Source organism: Mustelus asterias, chromosome 9 (genome assembly GCF_964213995.1).
Source record: "Mustelus asterias chromosome 9, sMusAst1.hap1.1, whole genome shotgun sequence".
Taxonomy (NCBI): domain Eukaryota; kingdom Metazoa; phylum Chordata; class Chondrichthyes; order Carcharhiniformes; family Triakidae; genus Mustelus; species Mustelus asterias.
The window spans coordinates 5,007,057-5,026,279 of record NC_135809.1 but is presented as its reverse complement, the minus strand read 5'-3'; the positions used below and the strand labels follow the sequence as shown (position 1 = coordinate 5,026,279).

At 45.1% G+C, this 19,223-nt stretch overlaps 1 protein-coding gene across 1 annotated transcript in view; it reads right to left on the bottom strand.

Annotated features, from left to right (window-relative positions):
* Positions 1–19,223, bottom strand: part of LOC144499015 (anoctamin-4) — a 205,194-nt gene that overhangs the window by 66,195 nt on the left and 119,776 nt on the right. Inside the window, exons 9-11 of the mRNA XM_078221072.1 lie at positions 9,767–9,867; positions 8,708–8,752; positions 5,440–5,571 (exon numbers count right to left, since the gene is read on the bottom strand). Of these exons, the coding sequence (XP_078077198.1) occupies positions 5,440–5,571; positions 8,708–8,752; positions 9,767–9,867 (278 nt within the window). The remainder of the gene's footprint in view (positions 1–5,439; positions 5,572–8,707; positions 8,753–9,766; positions 9,868–19,223) is intronic.

Sequence of the window (19,223 nt, the reverse complement as noted above, 5' to 3'; positions counted from 1 at the left end):
CTCCCTCGGCAGTTGTTGGAAGCTGATTTGTGAGGGGGGAAATGATTTGAATGTGTGCGCATTGCAGTTTGGGCATTAGCCTGGCTTTGTTAGACTGCTGGAATATTGACATTCAGTAAAAGGGGAGATTTATGTAAAGGTCTCTCTGTCTGAGAAAATTCTTTCCGACTAAACAAAGCCCCCAATGATTCCAGTAATGGGCAGCCCTAGATGGTGATCAAACAGGAAATACTCCATCCGATAGCTGATTAGATCAGTGTTCACAGGTCAATCCCGCTACGATTAATGGGTTAAAGACACGCCATCTCAAAAGCTGAAAAAATCTACTTCCTTAATCTGCTGCTTTCAAGATGCATTTTGTCAGAAATGTCGGTGCTTTCTATCTCTTATGCCCAGTTACACAACTCTCCATATATCATTTCAAATCAAACCTAGCCCAATCCATCACACAAACCAGCTTCCCATCCATTGACTCCATCTACACTTCCCACTGACTTAGAAAAGCAGCCAGCATAATCAAGGACTCCACCTTCTTCTGTGGGAAAAAGATACAAGTCTGAGGTCACGCACCAACCGACTCAAGAACAGTTTCTTCCCTGCTGCTGTCAGACTTTTGAATGGGCCTACCTCGCATTAAGTTGATCTTTCTCTACACCCTAGCTATGACTGTAACACTACATTCTGCACTCTCTCCTTTCCTTCTCTATGAACTGTATGCTTTGTCTGTCTCGCGCGCAAGAAACAATACTTTTCATTGTATGTTAATACATGTGACAATAATAAATCAAATTCAATGCTTTACTTGAAAGTCAGAATCAGATTCAATAGTAACTTTCTAAAGAAAATCGGATACATATTAAAAAGGAAAAGGGCTCTGCAGAATGGTCAAGGGAGTGACTAACTTTTTTAAAAATTCGTTTGTGGGACATGGGCGTCGCTGGCTGGTCAGCATTTATTGTCCAAGGGCAGTTGAGAGTCAACCGCATTGCTGTGTCTCTGGAGACACATGCAAGTCAGACTGGGCAAGGACGGCAGATTTCCTTCCCTAAAGGACATTAGTGAACCAGATGGGTTTTTCCAACAATCGCCTCATGGTAATCAATAGTTTAATTCCAGATATATTTTTATTTGAATTGAAGTTCCACCATCTGCTGTGGTGGGATTCGAACCCAGGTCCTCAGAACATTAGCTGAGTTTCTGGTGTAATGGTCTAGCGATAATACCACTAGGCCATCACCTCCCCTCAAAATGGACAAAATGGCCTCCTTCTGTACTGTATGATTCCACATATCCAGGATCAATTATCCCATAGATTCTTGGATTCTTTCCAGGAAGTTGACCAGTGGAATCAGCAGGAATTCTGGGGATAACAGTTTTAATTTTTCCTGAAATAGATAATTTCAGCATTAGAAAAACAACTGCCTTTCCAACTAAATACAGCGAAATTATCTTGGCTCCTGGCCCACTGAGTGGGTTTTATCACCGTGTGGTGTTCATATCATATCTGAACATGAGAATGAGGAGCTGCGTAGGCCATTCAGCCCCTCGAGCCTTCGCTCCTCATTCGGTAAGGATTATAGCTGCTCCGATTGTGGTCTCAATTCATTCCCGTCTACCCCCTAGAACCTTCCACTCCCTCTTCAATCAAGAATCTATTTAACTCTGCCTTAAAAAAAATACTCAATGACCAAATCTCCACTGTTCTCTGGGGAAGTGAATTCTGCAGACTAACGACACTCGGTGAACAGAATTCTCCCCATCCGAAATGAGAAACCCTTCATTTCTAAACAGTGTCCATAGTTCCAGTCTCTCCCACAAAGGGGGGGTGGGAGGGGCACAAAAAACAAAATCAGTATCCAGCGGGCGGGGAAGTGGTTTTTTGATGAGTCTCTATAATTTCCGGCACTTGGTGCAACACAGAGTCAATTAGACGGTTCACACCAGTTTGGAAGCAAGGGGGTGTGGGGGGGGGGGGGGGGGGGGGGGGGGGGGTCACCAGCCTCCCAAATGCCGGCCCCAACACCATCCCCCTGGCCCCGCCCCCATGAAACCCTGCCCCCTTGACACTGTCAGGTGCTCAGTAGGCACTATCTGGGTCCCGGGCTGCTCAGGGGGCACTGCAGCCACCTGCCCCCCCCGGGGGGTCTTAATGGCCTCTGTTGCTAGGGACCAGCTGCGATTCTGGCTGGTGGAAAACCTTCACCAATGAGGTCAGAGACCAGAGTGAGCCCAGACAATAGCACCAGAGTTCGTTAGAGATTTAAATTAATTAATGAGTATTGAAAAATCAGCCTCGTGGCATTGTGATTACGCCAATAAATGGCCTGGAAATATCGTGACAGGCACCCTGCTGGGTGCGATTCCCGTTACTGGCCTCTCGCTCACATTTCTCACCCCGCTACACTACTCGAGCAGCGCATCAGGGAAGGGAAATCGCGCCCGATATGTTTCAATATGATCACTTCTCATTCTTCTAAACTCCAATGGATAAAGGCCCATCCTGTCCAAAACTCTCCTCATAAGACAACCATCCCCCCCACCGTAAAAGATAGAAAGATTCATCCCAGGAATCAGTCGAGTGAACATTCTCGCAACTGCTTCCAATCCACTGATGTCCTTTTCGCAAGGAGATCAAAACTGTACACAGCACACCAGATGTGGTCTCACCAACACCCTGAACAACTGTACAAAAACATTCCTACTTTAATGTCCTATATATAGCGCACGTAAAATAAAACTCTTAACTCCAGCGCTCCCACACCCCCAACAGTACGTACAGCGATAGGAATGAAAGTGGGAATATTACAGTGTAAATTAATCCCTTTTGAATAATGTGTGGAATTAATTCATGCGCTTTTTTGCTATTTGCATCTCCCTCTGCAAAGCAGCATTGAGGGAGACGAACCACATTAATTTTGCATTGGTTAACTCCACATAAACTGCTTAGCTTTCCTACTGCACAGTACAGTCTCTCTTCACAGAGTCTGATATTGATCAGATAGTGTACGGGGGAAGATATAAATCTTCGAGTGGATCAGAGAGCTGTGATACACTGGCATGAAATAGCAGTGTAACTAGATTCAGAGATGTCCAGGAGTGGGGAGATCGGAGGGTTAATGGAATACAAGAGCAGGGATGTACTTCTGAGGCTGTACAAGGCTCTGGTCAGACCCCATTTGGAGCATTGTGAGCAGTTTTGGGCCCCACATCCAAGGAAGGATGTGCTGGCCTTGGAAAGGGTCCGGAGGAGATTCACAAGAAAGATCCCTGGAATGAAGAGCTGGTTGTATGAGGAACGGTTGAGGACTCTGGGTCTGTGCTTGTTGGAGTTTAGAAGGATGAGGGCGGGATCTTACTGAAACTTACAGGATACTGCGAGGCCTGGATAGAGTGGACGTGGAGAGGATGTTTCCAGTAGCAGGAAAAACTAGAACCAGAGGGCACAACCTCAGGCTAAAGGGACGATCCTTTAAAACAGAGATGAGGAGGAATTTCTTCAGTCAGAGAGTGCTGAATCTGTGGAACGCTTTGCAAGAATTTTAACAACACCAGGTTAAAGTCCAACAGGTTTATTTGGTAGCAAAAGCCACACAAGCTTTCGGAGCTCCAAGCCCCTTCTTCAGGTGAGTGGGAATGAGGCAAAAGAACTCTTTGCCACAGAGGGCTGTGGAGGGCAGGTCGTTGAGTGTCTTTAAGACAGAGATAGATAGGTTCTTGATTAATGAGGGGATCAGGGATTACGGAGAAAAGGCAGGAGAATGGGGATGAGAAAAATATCAGCCATGATTGAATGGCGGAGCAGACGCGATGGGCCGAATGGCCTAATTCTGCTCCTAGGTCTTATAGAATCTCTACAGTGCAGAAGGAGCCATATGGACCATCAAGTCTGCACCAACCACAATCCTACCCAGGCCTCATTCACCCTACTAATCCCCCTGACACTAGGGTCAATTTAGCATGGCCAATCCACCTGACCCGCACATCTTTGGACTATGGGAAGAAACCGGAACACCTGGAGGAAACCCACGCAGCCATGGGGAGAATGTGCAGATTCCACACAGACAGTGACCCGATGCTGGAATCAAACCTGGGTCCCTGGCGTTGAGGGTTGTAAGACCTGTGGGCGATACAAAGCTGGGGTTTGGGGGGTGGGGTGGGGTCATTGACAGAATTGAACACGAGGTAAACAATTTTACAAACATTTACACTTCACGACAAATCTCAGAACCAACCAGTTCCAAAACATTCTGGGTTGCTTCCGAGGAATGGTGATCACCATCGGATTGCTACTCCACTCTCAGTTTACTCGCCTTACACAGGGACTCTGTGGACTTCCAAATTGGACCTCCTCCGAAATGAGTTCTCCGAGTCCTTCCCCATGGGGCAGGAATGTGGGGTGGGGGTGGGGGGAGAGAGACCACACCCCTTTTTATTACACTAGCTGCCACAGTCCGGTCATACTTTCCCTTCTGCTCTTTCACCCCCGGAAGTGTAAAAGCCATCACATTCCCAGAATATAAATAAAGCAAAACACTGCGGGTGCTGGAATCCGAAACAAAAAGCAGAAAACGCTGGATAAACTCAGCAGGTCTGACAGCATCTGGGGAGAGAGAATAGAGCCAATGTTTTGAGCCTGGATGACCCTTTGTCAGAGCTCTGACAAAGGGTCATCCAGACTAAAATGTTAGCTCCATTCTCTCTCCACAGGCACCGTCAGACTTGCTGAGATTGTCCAGCGTTTTCTGTTCACCGCGTTTCCACTTCTCTTCAGTTGGAGTCATTTCGACTCAGAAGGTTAACTCTGATTCTCTCTCCACTGGTGCAGTCAGCCTGGCTGAGTATTTCCAGCATCCTGCTTTTAAGTGGCCAATTTGCAGTTGTCTTCAGAGGATGTTCCCAACACTCGGAATATTGTTCGGTAGGGTTGGAGGAACAATCCAAAGACGTACAGGTTAGGTCGATTGGCCATACTAAATTGACCTTAGTGTCAAAGGATTAGCAGAGTAAATATGTGGGGTTACGGGAACAGGGTCTGACTGTTGGTCAGTGAGGAAAGTAAAAGCAAAGTTTATTTATTAGTCACAAATAAGGCTTACATTAACACTGCAGTGAAGTTACTGTGAAATTCCCCTCGTCACCACACTCCAGCGCCTGTTCGGGTCAATGCACCAAACCAACACGTCTTTCAGACTGTGGGAGGAAACCCATGCAGACACGGGGAGAATGTGCAAACTCTGCACAGACAGTGACCCAAGCCGGGAATTGAACCCTGGCGCTGTGAGGTAACAGTGCTAATCACTGGGCCACCAATATCAAGTGCAGACTTGATGGACTGAATGGCCTCCTTCTGCACTGTAGGGATTCTATGATCTGATTACAGGAACATCCAGCACGTGGTCTGCAATGCTCTACGCTGTTACAGAAAGGTGCGATACTTACTGATGGATCCTTTGTTGGCTGAAAGGGGCGGTGTAGCAGTCTGTGTCCTCCAGATCCGGTAACGTATCCTTGTCCAGCTTCATAGGTTTCCTAGGCAGCCATCCTCGAAACCTGCTCAACCTTTTCTCCATCCTGATTATAAAAATGTTCAACTGTTACTCACGATCTAATCTTAGTGGAACATGTATAACAAGAAGTTGAATACAGGTATTGCAGAGGTGTGTCGCTGAAATCTAACTAATCTACATTATTTCCTAGAGCGATTAATCTCTAACTGACCCGAGTCAGGCACAGTGACACCTTGTGGCCAAATAGGGGCAGCAATCACAGAGTATAATAGTTGAATAATAGTGTATTAGTTCAGAATTTTCTGGAAACTTGTGCCCTTGTAAAGACATAACACCTTAGAATCTGTTTAATGACGCAATGGTCCCAGCCACTTCTGGTGGAAGTGACTCACACCACTAGTGTCACATGGTCATTTCCTGGGACTTTGGCCATTTCACTTGGCAAATATAGTTGAACAGCAAACTTCAGTACCTTGACGGCACTCGCAGGTTTGCTGAAATAACAACACCCTGAGGATTATGGGCACTTTGAGCATTTAAAATTGGTGCCAAGGGCAAGTTGACGAATGCACCAACATCCCTGACACAGGTGATCGGGTCAATGGTTGTTTGTGGGATCTTGCTGTGCACAGCTTGGTTGTCACATTTCCCATGTTACTATAGTGACTACACTCAGTGCTTCATGAGCTGCAGAATTCTTTGGGATGTCCTGAGGTTGGAGAGACACTGCACAAATGCAAGTTCTTATCCATCTTTCACACATTACATTCTCAAAGTAAAGCCATTGTCCTGGTTCTGACCAGATTTAAACTGATTCATTTGGCTCACATTAAACATTGGCCCGAGTGCAAAGTGACACTCAACATGTTTAATATCAATAAAACAATATCTGTTTACTTGGCTAATGGTATGAGCACTGAGGGTCAATTTAAAGTGTCTAATCTGGATAACATGAATATAAGCTATTTATAAAATACCGAGCTTTGCTGGTATCTCATTGCCTATATTGTGTGTAAAGAAACAGCTTCCATTTAGCATTTGGTTTCAGAAAGTACAGCACTGCCCAATCTCCAAACTATTTTTAAAAATTCATTCATGGGACATGGGTGTCGCTGGCTGGCCAGCATTTATTGCCCATCCCTAGTTCCCCGGGGGGCAGTTGGGAGTCAACCACATTGCTCGGGAGTCACATGTAGGCCAGATCAGGTAAGGTCGGCAGATTTCCTTCCCTAAAAGGGACATTAATGACCCAGATGGTTTTTCTGACAATCGATTCATGCTCATCAGTAAATTCTTAATCTCAGATATTTTTATAGAATTCAAATTCCACCATCAGCCGCGGTGGGATTCGAACCCGGGTCCTCAGAACATGAGTTGGGTTTCTGGATTAATAGACTAGCGCTAATACCACTAGGCCCCTGCTTAAGTTGCATATCAGTAAGTTTTGCCAGGGCAATGTTTCAGCCCGTGGACCATTACTCCCACTAGTAAAATTCCAATTTCACGAGAGGGCACACTGAGGAGTCTCTGTTTTAACCAGGCTGGTGCTGGTTTAGACATGATGTGGAGATGCCGGCGTTGGACTGGGGTAAACACAGTAAGAAGTTTAACAACACCAGGTTAAGGTCCAACAGGTTTATTTGGTAGCAAAAGCCACACAAGCTTTCGGAGCTCCAAGCCCCTTCTTCACCTGAAGAAGGGGCTTGGAGCTCCGAAAGCTTGTGTGGCTTTTGCTACCAAATAAACCTGTTGGACCTTAACCTGGTGTTGTTAAACTTCTTGCTGGTTTAGACGTCAGTTATAGATAGGCGTGATTGGCAGTAAAATTAACCCGGGAAAAGAGTAGAAAGATTTTTTTTTAAATAATGAGAAACTTGCAAGAATTGTTCAGCTTTGTTACTTATGGAAATGTTAATGACCTTTTGTTGAGTTGTGTGCCTGGCCCCCTGAACATTTATCTCTGCTCCTGAATCATCACAATGCAAGCTGCATTAGTTATAGAACAAACTTTGCCTCCAAGATTCTAATGAACACCATCAGTCTTCATTTTCAAAGGATCCATGAATTTCTAGGCTTGGGGCAGCATTGCCCTCATCTCCTGCAACCTACCCAACACTAAATCCACTGGAGAGTTGCTGCTGTGTATAATTACTTTATGTTCACACCTTTTTTCTTTAGCAATAATGAAACACTTCCTCGCTCAACGATAATCCTCAAGAGGTTTCTCTTATTTTCCATAAGGCATGGCGAATTTATTTCTCAGTGTGTTGGCGGCCCCCCTCCAATACCCAGCACAGTTTAACAGCAGGTCAGGAAGGGGCAGCGTCTCAGGAAAAGGAGAGAGTCATTTTTTGGACAGAAGAGGAGGAGAAATTTTTTCACTCAAAGGGTTGTGAATCTTTGGAATTCTCTACCCAGGGAGATGTGGATGTTTGAGAATATTCAGCTGGGGTGGATACATTTTTGGATACGAAAGGGAATTAGCAATATGGGGAAAGAGGTGGAGTTAAGGTAAAAGATCAGATATAATCTTATCTAAAAGTGGAGTAGGTTCTACCCCCAGCTCCCATCTCTACCAGGCCTTGCTCCTGCTCAACCCATTCTCTTAGCAAAGTGTCCTACTGTGCAAGACGGACTTTCAAGACACGCAAGTCTTGGGCAGCATGATGGCACAGTGGTTACCACTGCTGCCTCGAAACTCCAGAGACCTAGGTTCAATTCCCGACTTGGGTCACTGTCTGTGTGGAGTCTGCACATTCTCCCCGCGTCTGCGTGGGTTTCCTCCGGGTGCTCCGGTTTCCTCCCACATTCTGAAGATGTGCGGGTTAGGTGGATTGGCCGTGCTAAATTGCCCCTTAGTGTCCCCAGTTGTGTAGGTTAGACGGATTAGGAGTTACAGGAATCGGGCAGGGTTGTGTGGGCCTGAGTAGGATGCTGAGTTGGTCCAGATTTGATGGGCCAAATGGCCTCTTTCTGCACTATGGGCATTCTATGTCCTTAATAAAAGCTTTGACCTATTGGTGGCATTACCTCCAGGTGGATAAGGACTTCCCACAACCAAATTAAAGGGCTGACACACATTGTTAGCTTTACACGCTGGTTCAGTCTGTAAGCAAGTAGCTTGAAGTGGATACTGTTGACTGTATGAAGCACACAGTCCATGTGGATTAGGTCTTGGGGCAACCCTCAGACGCACAAACCTGCTCATGAACTTGTACCGCCGCTGCAGGTAATAGATTTTTCTCCTGGAAGAACAGCAAAAATGAAGCCAGTCGAGAAGAAAACCATCGTCAGTTACAGTATGAACTATCAAGGAAGGAAAGGGAGATTGAAGACATAAACCTGCAAGAGGTAGGAGAAAAGACTAAAAGGAGAGGTTAACAGATCAAACACAGAAAACAGTTCCAAGAGACAAAAGAAACCGTCAACAATTCGCTTTGAAACATTAACGTGACAGATGGACAAGAGAGAATTTTAAACACCGATCTACAGAATTGATCAGAGCGAAAGAGGGGAGTCTGGAGACATTTCTTTTTGCAGAGAACAGAGGAGTGTTTTCCAACGAGTGACTCACTAAGAGTACGCGGCAGCTTTTAAAAGATGATAGGTGAAGTTACACAGCTATGGAGAGCGTGCAGATCAGTAGGATTAGCTTTGGATTGCTTCAAGAGTAGACACAGGCCCAGATGGTCTCCTTCTGTGCTATCCTCTTCAGTTATTTTGAGAATTATACAGCACAGGAGGCGATTTTGGGCTGAGCCTGACATTTTGGTAATTACTCTCTTCAGCCAATGAAAACATTTCATAATCTTCAAAACCTCGATTGCTCTTTTGACCTCCCGATGATAATTAATGGGGATTGTATATGTATTTAACGGGAACTCAGTGGTCAGTTAATGGATGTTTCTACAATGCCTCCAGCCAACAGCACTCAACGTCCCTGGAACATAAACAAAGATCTGATTCTAAGCAGACGACGTGATGTGTTTCTTGGTCATGATGGGACACAAGCAGGAGCTTTGGGAAGGGGCAACATTGTAAAAGCCTTGGAAACAAAACAGAAAAAGGCACAGAACTGTCAACAGCTGGAAAGAGAGGGGAGAAAGCACTCCCCAAAACGTTGATCTACTTTTTCCTCTATGGATGGAAACAGACAATTGAACATTCGGAGCTTCAGGATAACAATCCCGATCCAACAGAAATACCGACAAAACCGCCAAACAGGACAACTGGAAGAAAAACTGCAAATCTTTGCTCACCTGAAAGGCATTCGTACATTCATTAACTCCGCGTATCTACAAAGAACTTCCCAAGGGGCATGTAACTTCACAAATATTATGTCACTGTTGGTTAGCGATGACTGCAACAACAAAAAACATTGACAGCTCAACACAGAGGTTTAGGAATTTAAAAAAAAAATTCACCCAGAGACTCAGAGTCACCTTGAATATAGGGGAGTGTCGGCCACTTCAGGGCGCTGTTAAGAGTCACCCACATTGCTGTGGCTTTGGAGTCACATGTGGGCCAGACTGGGTAAGGATGGCAGATTTCCTTCCCCAAAGGTTATTAGTGAACCAGATGGGTTTTGACAACAATTGATATTTTCACAGTCACCATTACGGATTTATTTTAATTAAATTAATTTAAAATTCACCAGTCGCCTTCGTGGGATTGGAACTTATTTAGTTCAGTAACACAGCGGCTATATTATTATAGCCCTTTGCTCTTGCAAACTACACAACAACTTTTTTGTATTCACTTAGTGCCTTTATGTGTAATAAATTGTCCAATGATACCTCACAAGAGCATCACTTACATGAGATAGAGAATCTGGTGAACTGGTGCGGTGACAATAATCTCTCCCTCAAATGTCAACAAAATGAAGGAGATTGTCATCAACTTCAGGAAGTGAAGAGGAAAACATGCCTCTGTCTACATCAATGGGGACGAAGTAGAAAAGGCTGAGAGCTTCAAGTTTTTAAGGTGTCCAGATCATCAACAACCTGTCCTGATTCCCTCCCATGCCAACGCTATAGTTAAGAAATCCCAAAAATGCCTCTACTTTCTCAGAAGACTAAGGAAATTTGGCATGTCCACTACAACTCTCACCAACTTTTACAGATGCACCATAGAAAGCATTCTTTCTGGATGTATCACAGCTTGATATGACTCCTGCTCTGCCCAAGACCGCAAGGAACTACAAAGGATCGTGAACGAAGCCCAGTCCATCACGCAAACCAGCCTCCCATCCATTGACTGTCTACACTTCCTGCTTCCTCCGAAAAGCAGCCAGCATAATCAAGGACCCCACGTACCCTGGACATTCTCTCTTCCACCTTCTTCCGTCTGGAAAAAGAGGTCATGTACCAACCAACCCAAGAACAGTTTCTTTGCTGCCAGACTTTTGAATGGACCTACCTCGCACTAAGTTGATCTTTCTCTACACCCTAGCTGTGACTGTAACACCACATTCTGCACTCTCTCCTTTCCTTCTCTATGAACGGTATGCTTTGTCTGTATAGTGTGCAAGAAACAATACTTTTCACTGTATACTAATACATGTGACAATAAATCAAATAAATTATACAGCAACATTTGACTCAACCACATAAAAGGAGATTAGAGAACAGGTGACCAAAAGTTTGGTCCAAGTTTCTTTCCAGACATTCCTGATTGAATTCACGTTTGTTCAGAGTGAGGCACTGGAACGGTTTGTTAAAATGTAAGAGAAAGAACACGAGTTAAGAACTAAATTTGCAAAGCGGTACACTTGCACAGATCAGCACCAGAATGGCTGGACCTTCAATTCCCCAATATTGCACAAGGGGTAATCCATGGAAATGAACCCATGATCAGGACTGGTGCCACTGCCAGAACAAGAAAAACTCCCTACAGTAAAAGCACATTCATTAATAGTCTAAATTACTCTCATGGAACATGAGAGAACATGTGGAGTGTGGTAAGCAAGATTAGCAAATTGCAGATTGTCACTTGGAAAAATCTATGCTGATGATCGAGGTCTGGTTCAAAGAAGGTAGCCGTGATGTGGAGATGCCGGCGTTGGACTGGGGTGGACACAGTAAGAAGTCTCACAACACCAGGTTAAAATCCAACAGGTTTATTTGGAATCACGAGCTTTCAGAGCGCTGCTCCTTCCTCAGGCGAGTCACACGTGGCAGCATGGTGGCACAATGGTTAGCACTGTTACCTCAGCTCGTCTTGGGTCACTGTGTGGAGTTTGTACATTCTCCCTGTGTGGGTTTCCTCCAGATGCTCCAGTTTCTTTCCACAGTCCCAAGACGTGTGGGTAAGGTGTGGGATTATGGGGATAGGACCTAGGTGGGATTGTTGACGGTGCAGATTCGATGGGCCGAATGGCCTCCTTCTGCACTGTAGGGTTTCTGTGAAGATTGTTGAGGCACATAGAATATATGCGTTTCAGGGGAAGTACATTACGGAGAAAGCAATGGAAGGCTTTCTGATGAGTGGGAGGAGGATTGATGTGTAGGTTAGATGGATTGGCCATGGGAAATGTGTGGGGTTGTGGGGAATGAGCCTGGGTAAGATGCTCTGTCAGAGAATTGGTGCAGACTCGATGGGCCAAATGGCCTCTTCAGCATTGTAGGGATTCTATGATCCTATGACCTGAGGAAGGAGCAGTGTTCCGAAAACTCGTGATTCCAAATAAACCTGTTGGACTTTAACACGGTCTTGAGACTTCTTACTGCTTCAAAGAGCAGCAAGAGTGGATATGCAGTGTACCTGGATACAAGGCACTTAGGAAAGGTGACAGTATTTTGAAGGAGAACATTGCAATGCTGAGAGCAGGGTCGAGGATGTAATCTAGTGTCTGGCTAGAAGTAGCTACAATTACATCACTCAGTGTAGACAATAGGCACCAACTAAAGAACAAAGAAAATTACAGCACAGGAACAGGCCCTCCAAGCCTGCACCGACCATGCTGCCCGACTGAATTAAAACCCCCTACCCTTCCGGGTTCCATATCCTCCTATTCCCATCCTATTCTTGTCAAGACGCCCCTTAAAGGTCACAACCGTTTCTGCTTCCACTACCTCCCCTGGCAAGAAGTTCCAGGCACCCACTACTCTGCAAAAAATCTGCCTCGTACATCTCCTTTAAACCTTGCCCCTCACACCTTAAAACCTGTGCCCCCTAGTAATTGACTCTTCCACCCTGGGAAAAAGCTTCTGACTATCCACTCTGTCCATGCTTCTCATAGTCTTGTAGACTTCTATCAGGTCTCCCCTCAACCTCCGTCGTTCCAGTGAGAAGAAACCAAGTTTCTCCAACCTCTCCTCATAGCTAATGCCCTCCATACCAGGCAACATCCTGGTAAATCTTTTCTGTACCCTCTCCAAAAACTCCAGATCCTTCTGGTAGTGTGGCGACCAGAATTGAACACTATATTCCAAGTGCGGCCTCACTAAGGTTCTATAAAGCGTCAACATGACTTGCCAATTTTTAAACTCAATACCCCGGCCGATGAAGGCAAGCATGCTGTATGCCTTCTTGACTACCTTCTCCATCTGCATTGCCACTTTCAGTGACCTGTGTACCTGAAAGTGAGAACTAGTGAGAAAGATGTAGAGGACCAAATGTTGAAGGAAATTTAAAGAGGTGTAAGAATTAGAGTGTGGTTATAATGAAGGACTTTTATCCAATTTGTTAGATAATTAAAGGAAAGAGTGAGGCAAAGGTTTCTTCAGTGCCTTCAGGACAAATTTCTACAGCGGGAAAGGAAGCATTGCCTTGGCTCCTGAGAAGGAAGAGGGTCAGGTGGATCCAATGTTCGTAGGAAAACATTTAAGGAACAATGATCATTGTATCACAAGGTTTAGACTGGCCATGGAAAAGGACAAGCAATAATCAACTGGAAGAACAACTAAATAGGAGGCAAGCCAACTTCAACAGGGTGAGGCAAGGATGGATCTGACTCGAATAAAATGGAATCAAAGATAAGCAAGCAAAGCTGCAACTGAACAATGAGCTGCCTTTAAAAAGAACAGATAGTTCAAGTATGGTCACGGTATTGTTATGTATTCATTAGTTTGCTGTACATCTCATTTATCTCAGGGTGACTAGTCCTAAATCCAAACAATTTCAACTTTAAAACATCTCAGAACTTACAGGAGTTTCAACACACCTCTTTGCAGGGGAGCACAAGATCCTTTCTGGAATTTTTTCAGATTTCTTAATACACCCATTGGGACTCTCCCCACCACCCCAGACATCACCTGGTTCCCGCCCAGTGAAGGAAACATGAAGTGATTCATTTTGGTAGGAAGAGAAGAGTCAATAAAAAGGGTACAATTCCAAAGGGGATGCAGGAGCAAAAGGACCTGGATGACCATCTACATAAGGTGGCAGGACAGATTGAGAGAGCAGAATAAAACATTTTATCAATTTATCAAGGGGCAGAGAATTCAAAAAGGAGTTAGTCAAAACCTGTATCAAACACGGATTCCTCCGAATTTCAGCATTGCACCCAGTTCTGGAAGTACAAGGGGATTCAGAAAAGATTAACAAAAAAAAAGGAAGTTCCTCACCTTGCAGAACCAGCAATGAAGACAGATTGGAGAGGTTGAGACTGTTCTCCTTGGAGAAAAGAAGGTCAAGAGGAGATTTGAGAGATGTTCAAAACCAGGAGGGGGCTGGACAGAGTAGATGGGGAGAAATCGTTCCCATTGGTGGAAGGATTGAGAACCAAGGAGACAGAGTGGAGGTAAAGAAGCAATGATGACATGATGAAAATAAGTAATTGGGATCTGGAATCTCTGCCCACGAATGTGCTGGAGGCAGGGTTAAATGAAGGATTCAAAATGGATTTGGATCTTTATCCAAAGAGGATGAATTGGCAGGGCCATGGGCAAAAAGCACAAGAATGGCACCAAGTGACTTGCTCCTTCAGTGGGCTAGCACAGACATGGGTCGAAAGGCAACCCACGCCACGACCATTTTTTGATTCTATGATTAAAGAAGTTGTATTGGGTTAAAGAAATTAATCGAGATGAATAGCCATGGACTAGATTCAATATATTTCACCTTCTGCAAGAGGTTCAAGTGTTCAAACATTCAAATAAAATGATAAAAAGAAAACATGTAATGAACGGGGAGGTTATATTTATAATAAAGTTGGCAGTCAATCCATGATTTAAGGATTATTATCTTTGTGAAAGATAGATATCTGGTGAAAGGTAAAGCAACTGGATTTAAAAAACAACAGCTGCAGGGAATTCAATCCAAATTAATTTCAGCATTGTCAGCACTTCTGCTAAATGGGTTTCAGCAAAAAAAATTCAACATCAGAGACCTGAAGCTGGATGTTTTTTGGTGCAGGAGACAATTTTGAGAGATTTGTCCCATCGATGATAAATAAAATTAACTGGCAAGGCAGAACGGTTCAATAAACCTCATTGGTCTGTGGAAAGATTGATCTGGGAGCAGATAAGATAGTCTCCAGAAATTCCATGGTGTTTATAATGTTCAAATCACTGAATGGCTTTCGGTATGATTTTCTGTCATTGCTTTTGAGTTGATAACATTTTCTACTTCCTTAGCCTCTTGAGAAATTGGAGAAGGAATTGCAGGCTGTAATCCAGCCTCTCAACAGCAACGGTGATCGGAATCAGTCACCTGTTTGTCTGCTAGAAACGTTGATGGCAAGAAGACACACAGTTACTTTGCAATATTAAATCATTTCAGGACAAAAAAAATACTGGACACACTTGGAGCTGGGGAGGCAGCATTTGTGGAGCGAGGAGGTTTAAAGAAAGAACAGCAGGGGGCAGTAGAGTCCACCTGGTTCAGAGTGGCCAGCATGGTGGGCACAGTGGTTAGTATTGCTGCCTCTCAGCGCCAAGGACCTGGGTTTGATTCCAGCCTTGGGTTATTGTCTGTGTGGATTCTGCACGTTCTCCCCGTGTCTGCGTGGGTTTCCTCCGGGTGCTCCGATTTCCTTCCACAGTCCAACGAAGTGTAGGTTAGGTGGATTGGCCACACTAAATTCTCCCCCAGTGTCCCACAGTGTGTAGGTTTGGGGGGGGGGGGGGATTAGCGGGGTCAATACGTGGGGCCACAGGGATAGGGTCTGGGTGGGATGCTCAGAGTCGGTGCAGACTCAATGGGCCAAATGCACTGTAGGGATTCTACGATGAAGTTGTTGCCCAATCACAACAGTCAATCTCCATCAATGAGCGCGTGTGTGCGGTAGAAAGAGAGGGGTCTTGTGGCACAGTGGTGGTGTCCCTACCTCTGGGATCAAGTCCAATTTATTGGATAAGGAAGGAGTGTTCCTAACACAATTCAACAGGCTTATCAACTTGGAAATCCTTCCACACTTTCCCCCTATTCCCTAAAAAGGGAAAAAAGTGTGCATGTGAAGATACGCTTAAAAAGAAAGTTTACAACAGACCGAGACAGCAGGTGAGGTGACCCTTCTCAGTGCTGAACAGCTTTGAGAACCAGAAAATACAGAAAAGGTTTACCAGGATGTTGCTATGTGAAAAAGCTGTACCTGGCTCCTTCCTGTTCGATGGTTAGAATGTAGCTATGAGGAGAGATTGAATAAACTGGGATTGTTCTCCCTGGAAAGACAGAGGCTGAGGGGCGACCTGATAGAAGTTTATAAAATTATGAGGGGCACAGATAGGGTAAACAGTTGGAAGCTTTTTCCCAGGGCAAAAATTACAATTACAAGGGGGGCACAATTTCAAGGGGGGGGGGGGGGCACAGGTTCAGTGGAGATGTGCGGTGGAAGTTTTATTTATTTACAGAGGATGGTGGGGGCCTGGAATGCACTGCCAAGTGAGGTGGTTGAGGCAGATACGTTAGTGACATTTAAGACTTATCTGGATAGACACATGAACAGACGGAGAATAGAAGGATACAGGCAGTTGGTCTAGATAGGACAGCATGATGGGTGCAGGTTTGGTGGGCCGAAGGGCCTGTTCCTGTGCTGTACTGTTCTTTGCTCAATAGACTAATACCAGGAATGGGTGGGCTATCTCACAAGGAAAGGTTAAGTTTGTATCCACTGGAGTTTAGAAGAGCAAGAGGCTGCTCGATCAGAACATTGGAAGATTGAGGGATATTGACAGGGTGGATGTGGAGTGGAGGTTTCCTCTTGTTGGAGATTCTGGAACCAGAGGTCACTTATTTTTAAGAAGTGATCACTCATTGAAGACGGAGATGCAGAAAAATCTTTCTCCAAGGGTGGCGAATTTCTGGAACTCTTCCTCAAAAAGCTATGGAAGCAGAGTGAGATAGATTAACAAGGGGGCGAAAGGTTATTGGGGTAAACTGGAATGTGGGGTTGATCTGATTGTAACCTTAACCAGGAATTTACTGAATGGCAGAGCAGGTTTGAAGGGCTGAGTGGCCTACTTCTGCGCCTATCTTCTATGTTTTTGTTTCCTGAGCATGTTATCCATTGAAGGATTTGTACAGGATCCCAAAATGTTAAAATTCTCAAGTAATCTCTGAAGTTTACATCTGAATTAATCTATTCTGACTGCTCCCACCACCTCCCGAGGGAGCAGGTTCTTCAAAACTGGTCACTGTGCAAGTGCTTCAGCAGATTAGTTTTAAATTTCCCCCATTGTCCTGGACAAGGTGAACCAGCTTCTAATGGCCAACACTACATTTGACATGCTAGAAATCATCACCTCACACCCACGGTGGCTAGCACTGCTGCCCCACAGCGCCAGGTTCAATTCCCAGCTTGGGTCACTGTGGAATTTGCACATTCTCTGTGTGAGTTTCCTCCGGGTGCTCCGGTTTCCTCCCACAGTCCAAAAGGCGTGCAGGTTAGGGTGCATTGGTCGTGCTAAATTCTCCCTCAGTGTACCCGAACAGGTGCCGGAGTGTGGCGACTAGGGGATTTTCACAGTAACTTCATTGCAGTGTTAATGTAAACCTACTTGTGACACTAACAAATAAACTTTACTCTTTCCCAGTGAGAATATGCGCAGCATGCAAAAATCATTGCTCCAAACCCAAACAGATGCTCATTCCAGTGACGGGTTACTGACCCACCCGCTGTGTCGTGGTTACAATTTTAACATTAAGCTGTGGTTAACTCCGATTGAAAAGACCAGTTTGTAGACGTTAATCTCATCCAGCATCTTGGAGCAATCCCAAGCTCATTTCTCCAGTCCCCAGGATAATCCCAGTGATCGAACAACATTTATGTTGTCCTTAAAGAAACAAAACCTGTCCCTTTTGCAAACCAGGTGCGACACTCCCCAATCACTGATCGAGGGTCATGAACGAAGCCCAGTCCGTCTCTCAAACCAGCCTCCCATCCATTGACTCTGTCTACACTTCCCGCTGCCTCGGAAAAGCGGCCAGCATAATTAAGGACGCCACACACCCCGGACATTCTCTCTTCCACCTTCTTCCTTCGGGAAAAAGATACAAAAGTCTGAGGTCACGTACCAACCGACTCGAGAACAGCTGCTTCCCTGCTGCTGTCAGACTTTTGAATGGACCTACCTCGCATTAAGTTGATCTTTCTCTACACCCTAGCTATGACTGTAACACTACATTCTGCACCCTCTCCTTTCCTTCTCTATGAATGGTATGCTTTGTCTGTATAGCGCGCAAGGAACAATACTTTTCACTGTATCTTAATACATGCGACAATAAATCAAATCAAAAATGCATGGCTCTGACCAAAGATCATCTGGACTTGAAACGTCAGCTCTTTTCTCTCCACAGATGCTGTCAGACCTGCTGAGATTTTCCAGCATTTTCTGTTTTTGTTTCAGATTCCAGCATCCGCAGGATTTTGTCTGCGGCTGTAAGAGGATTCCGCTAACCTCTCTGAATTTTGCATTTCGAGTAGCGTTCCAAGCCGCTGAATTTCACCAGCGGGGCTTGACCTCATTAGGGTTCACTGACCCCTGACCTGACCCCTCCCTCCCTCCCCCAGGCGGCTGGGAATGGGAATGCAAAACAATAGTTTTTTGGGAAAGAAAATAAATACAATCCCGTTATTCACTTTGCGCCTCATTCCATCATCAGAATACCCCATAGTGCTTCTCAACCACCTCAATTCAATGAAGTGTAGTCACTGCTATTGGCAAGCAGAGCAGCACAGCAAGGTCCCAGAAACGAGGAGAACCATTTGGTGGCAGCAACTGAGGGAAGAAAAGTCAGCCAGGACGCCTGTTTATGGGATCTTGCTGTGCACAAATTGGCTGCCACGTTTCTTACATTATAATAGGGACCACATGTGGCTGCAGAATGCTTTGGAAAGTTGCTATATAAATGCAGTCTTTCCTCCGTTTGCCTTAGAGTCCAGTGTTTGAGCCTTACCTTCTAGCTCACTTCAACTTTGCTTAGTTACTGGGGGCATGGTGATGCGAGACAGCAGTGCTAACCACTGCGCCACCAAGGACCTGGGTCTGATTCCCGGCTTGGATCACTGTTTGTGCGGAGTCTGCATGTTCTCCCCATGCCTGCGTGGGTTTCCTCCGGGTGCTCCGGTTTCCTCCCACAGTCTGAAATACGTGCTGGTTAGGGTGCATTGACCCAAACAGGCGCTGGAGTGCGGTGACTAGGGGAATTTCACAGTAACTTCATTGCAGTGTTAATGTAAGCCTTACTTGTGACTAATAAATAATCTTAACTTTACCACACGGCCTGTTGAGAGTTGTGGTGGTATTGTGAAATTGCAAGACATTTTGACTCAAT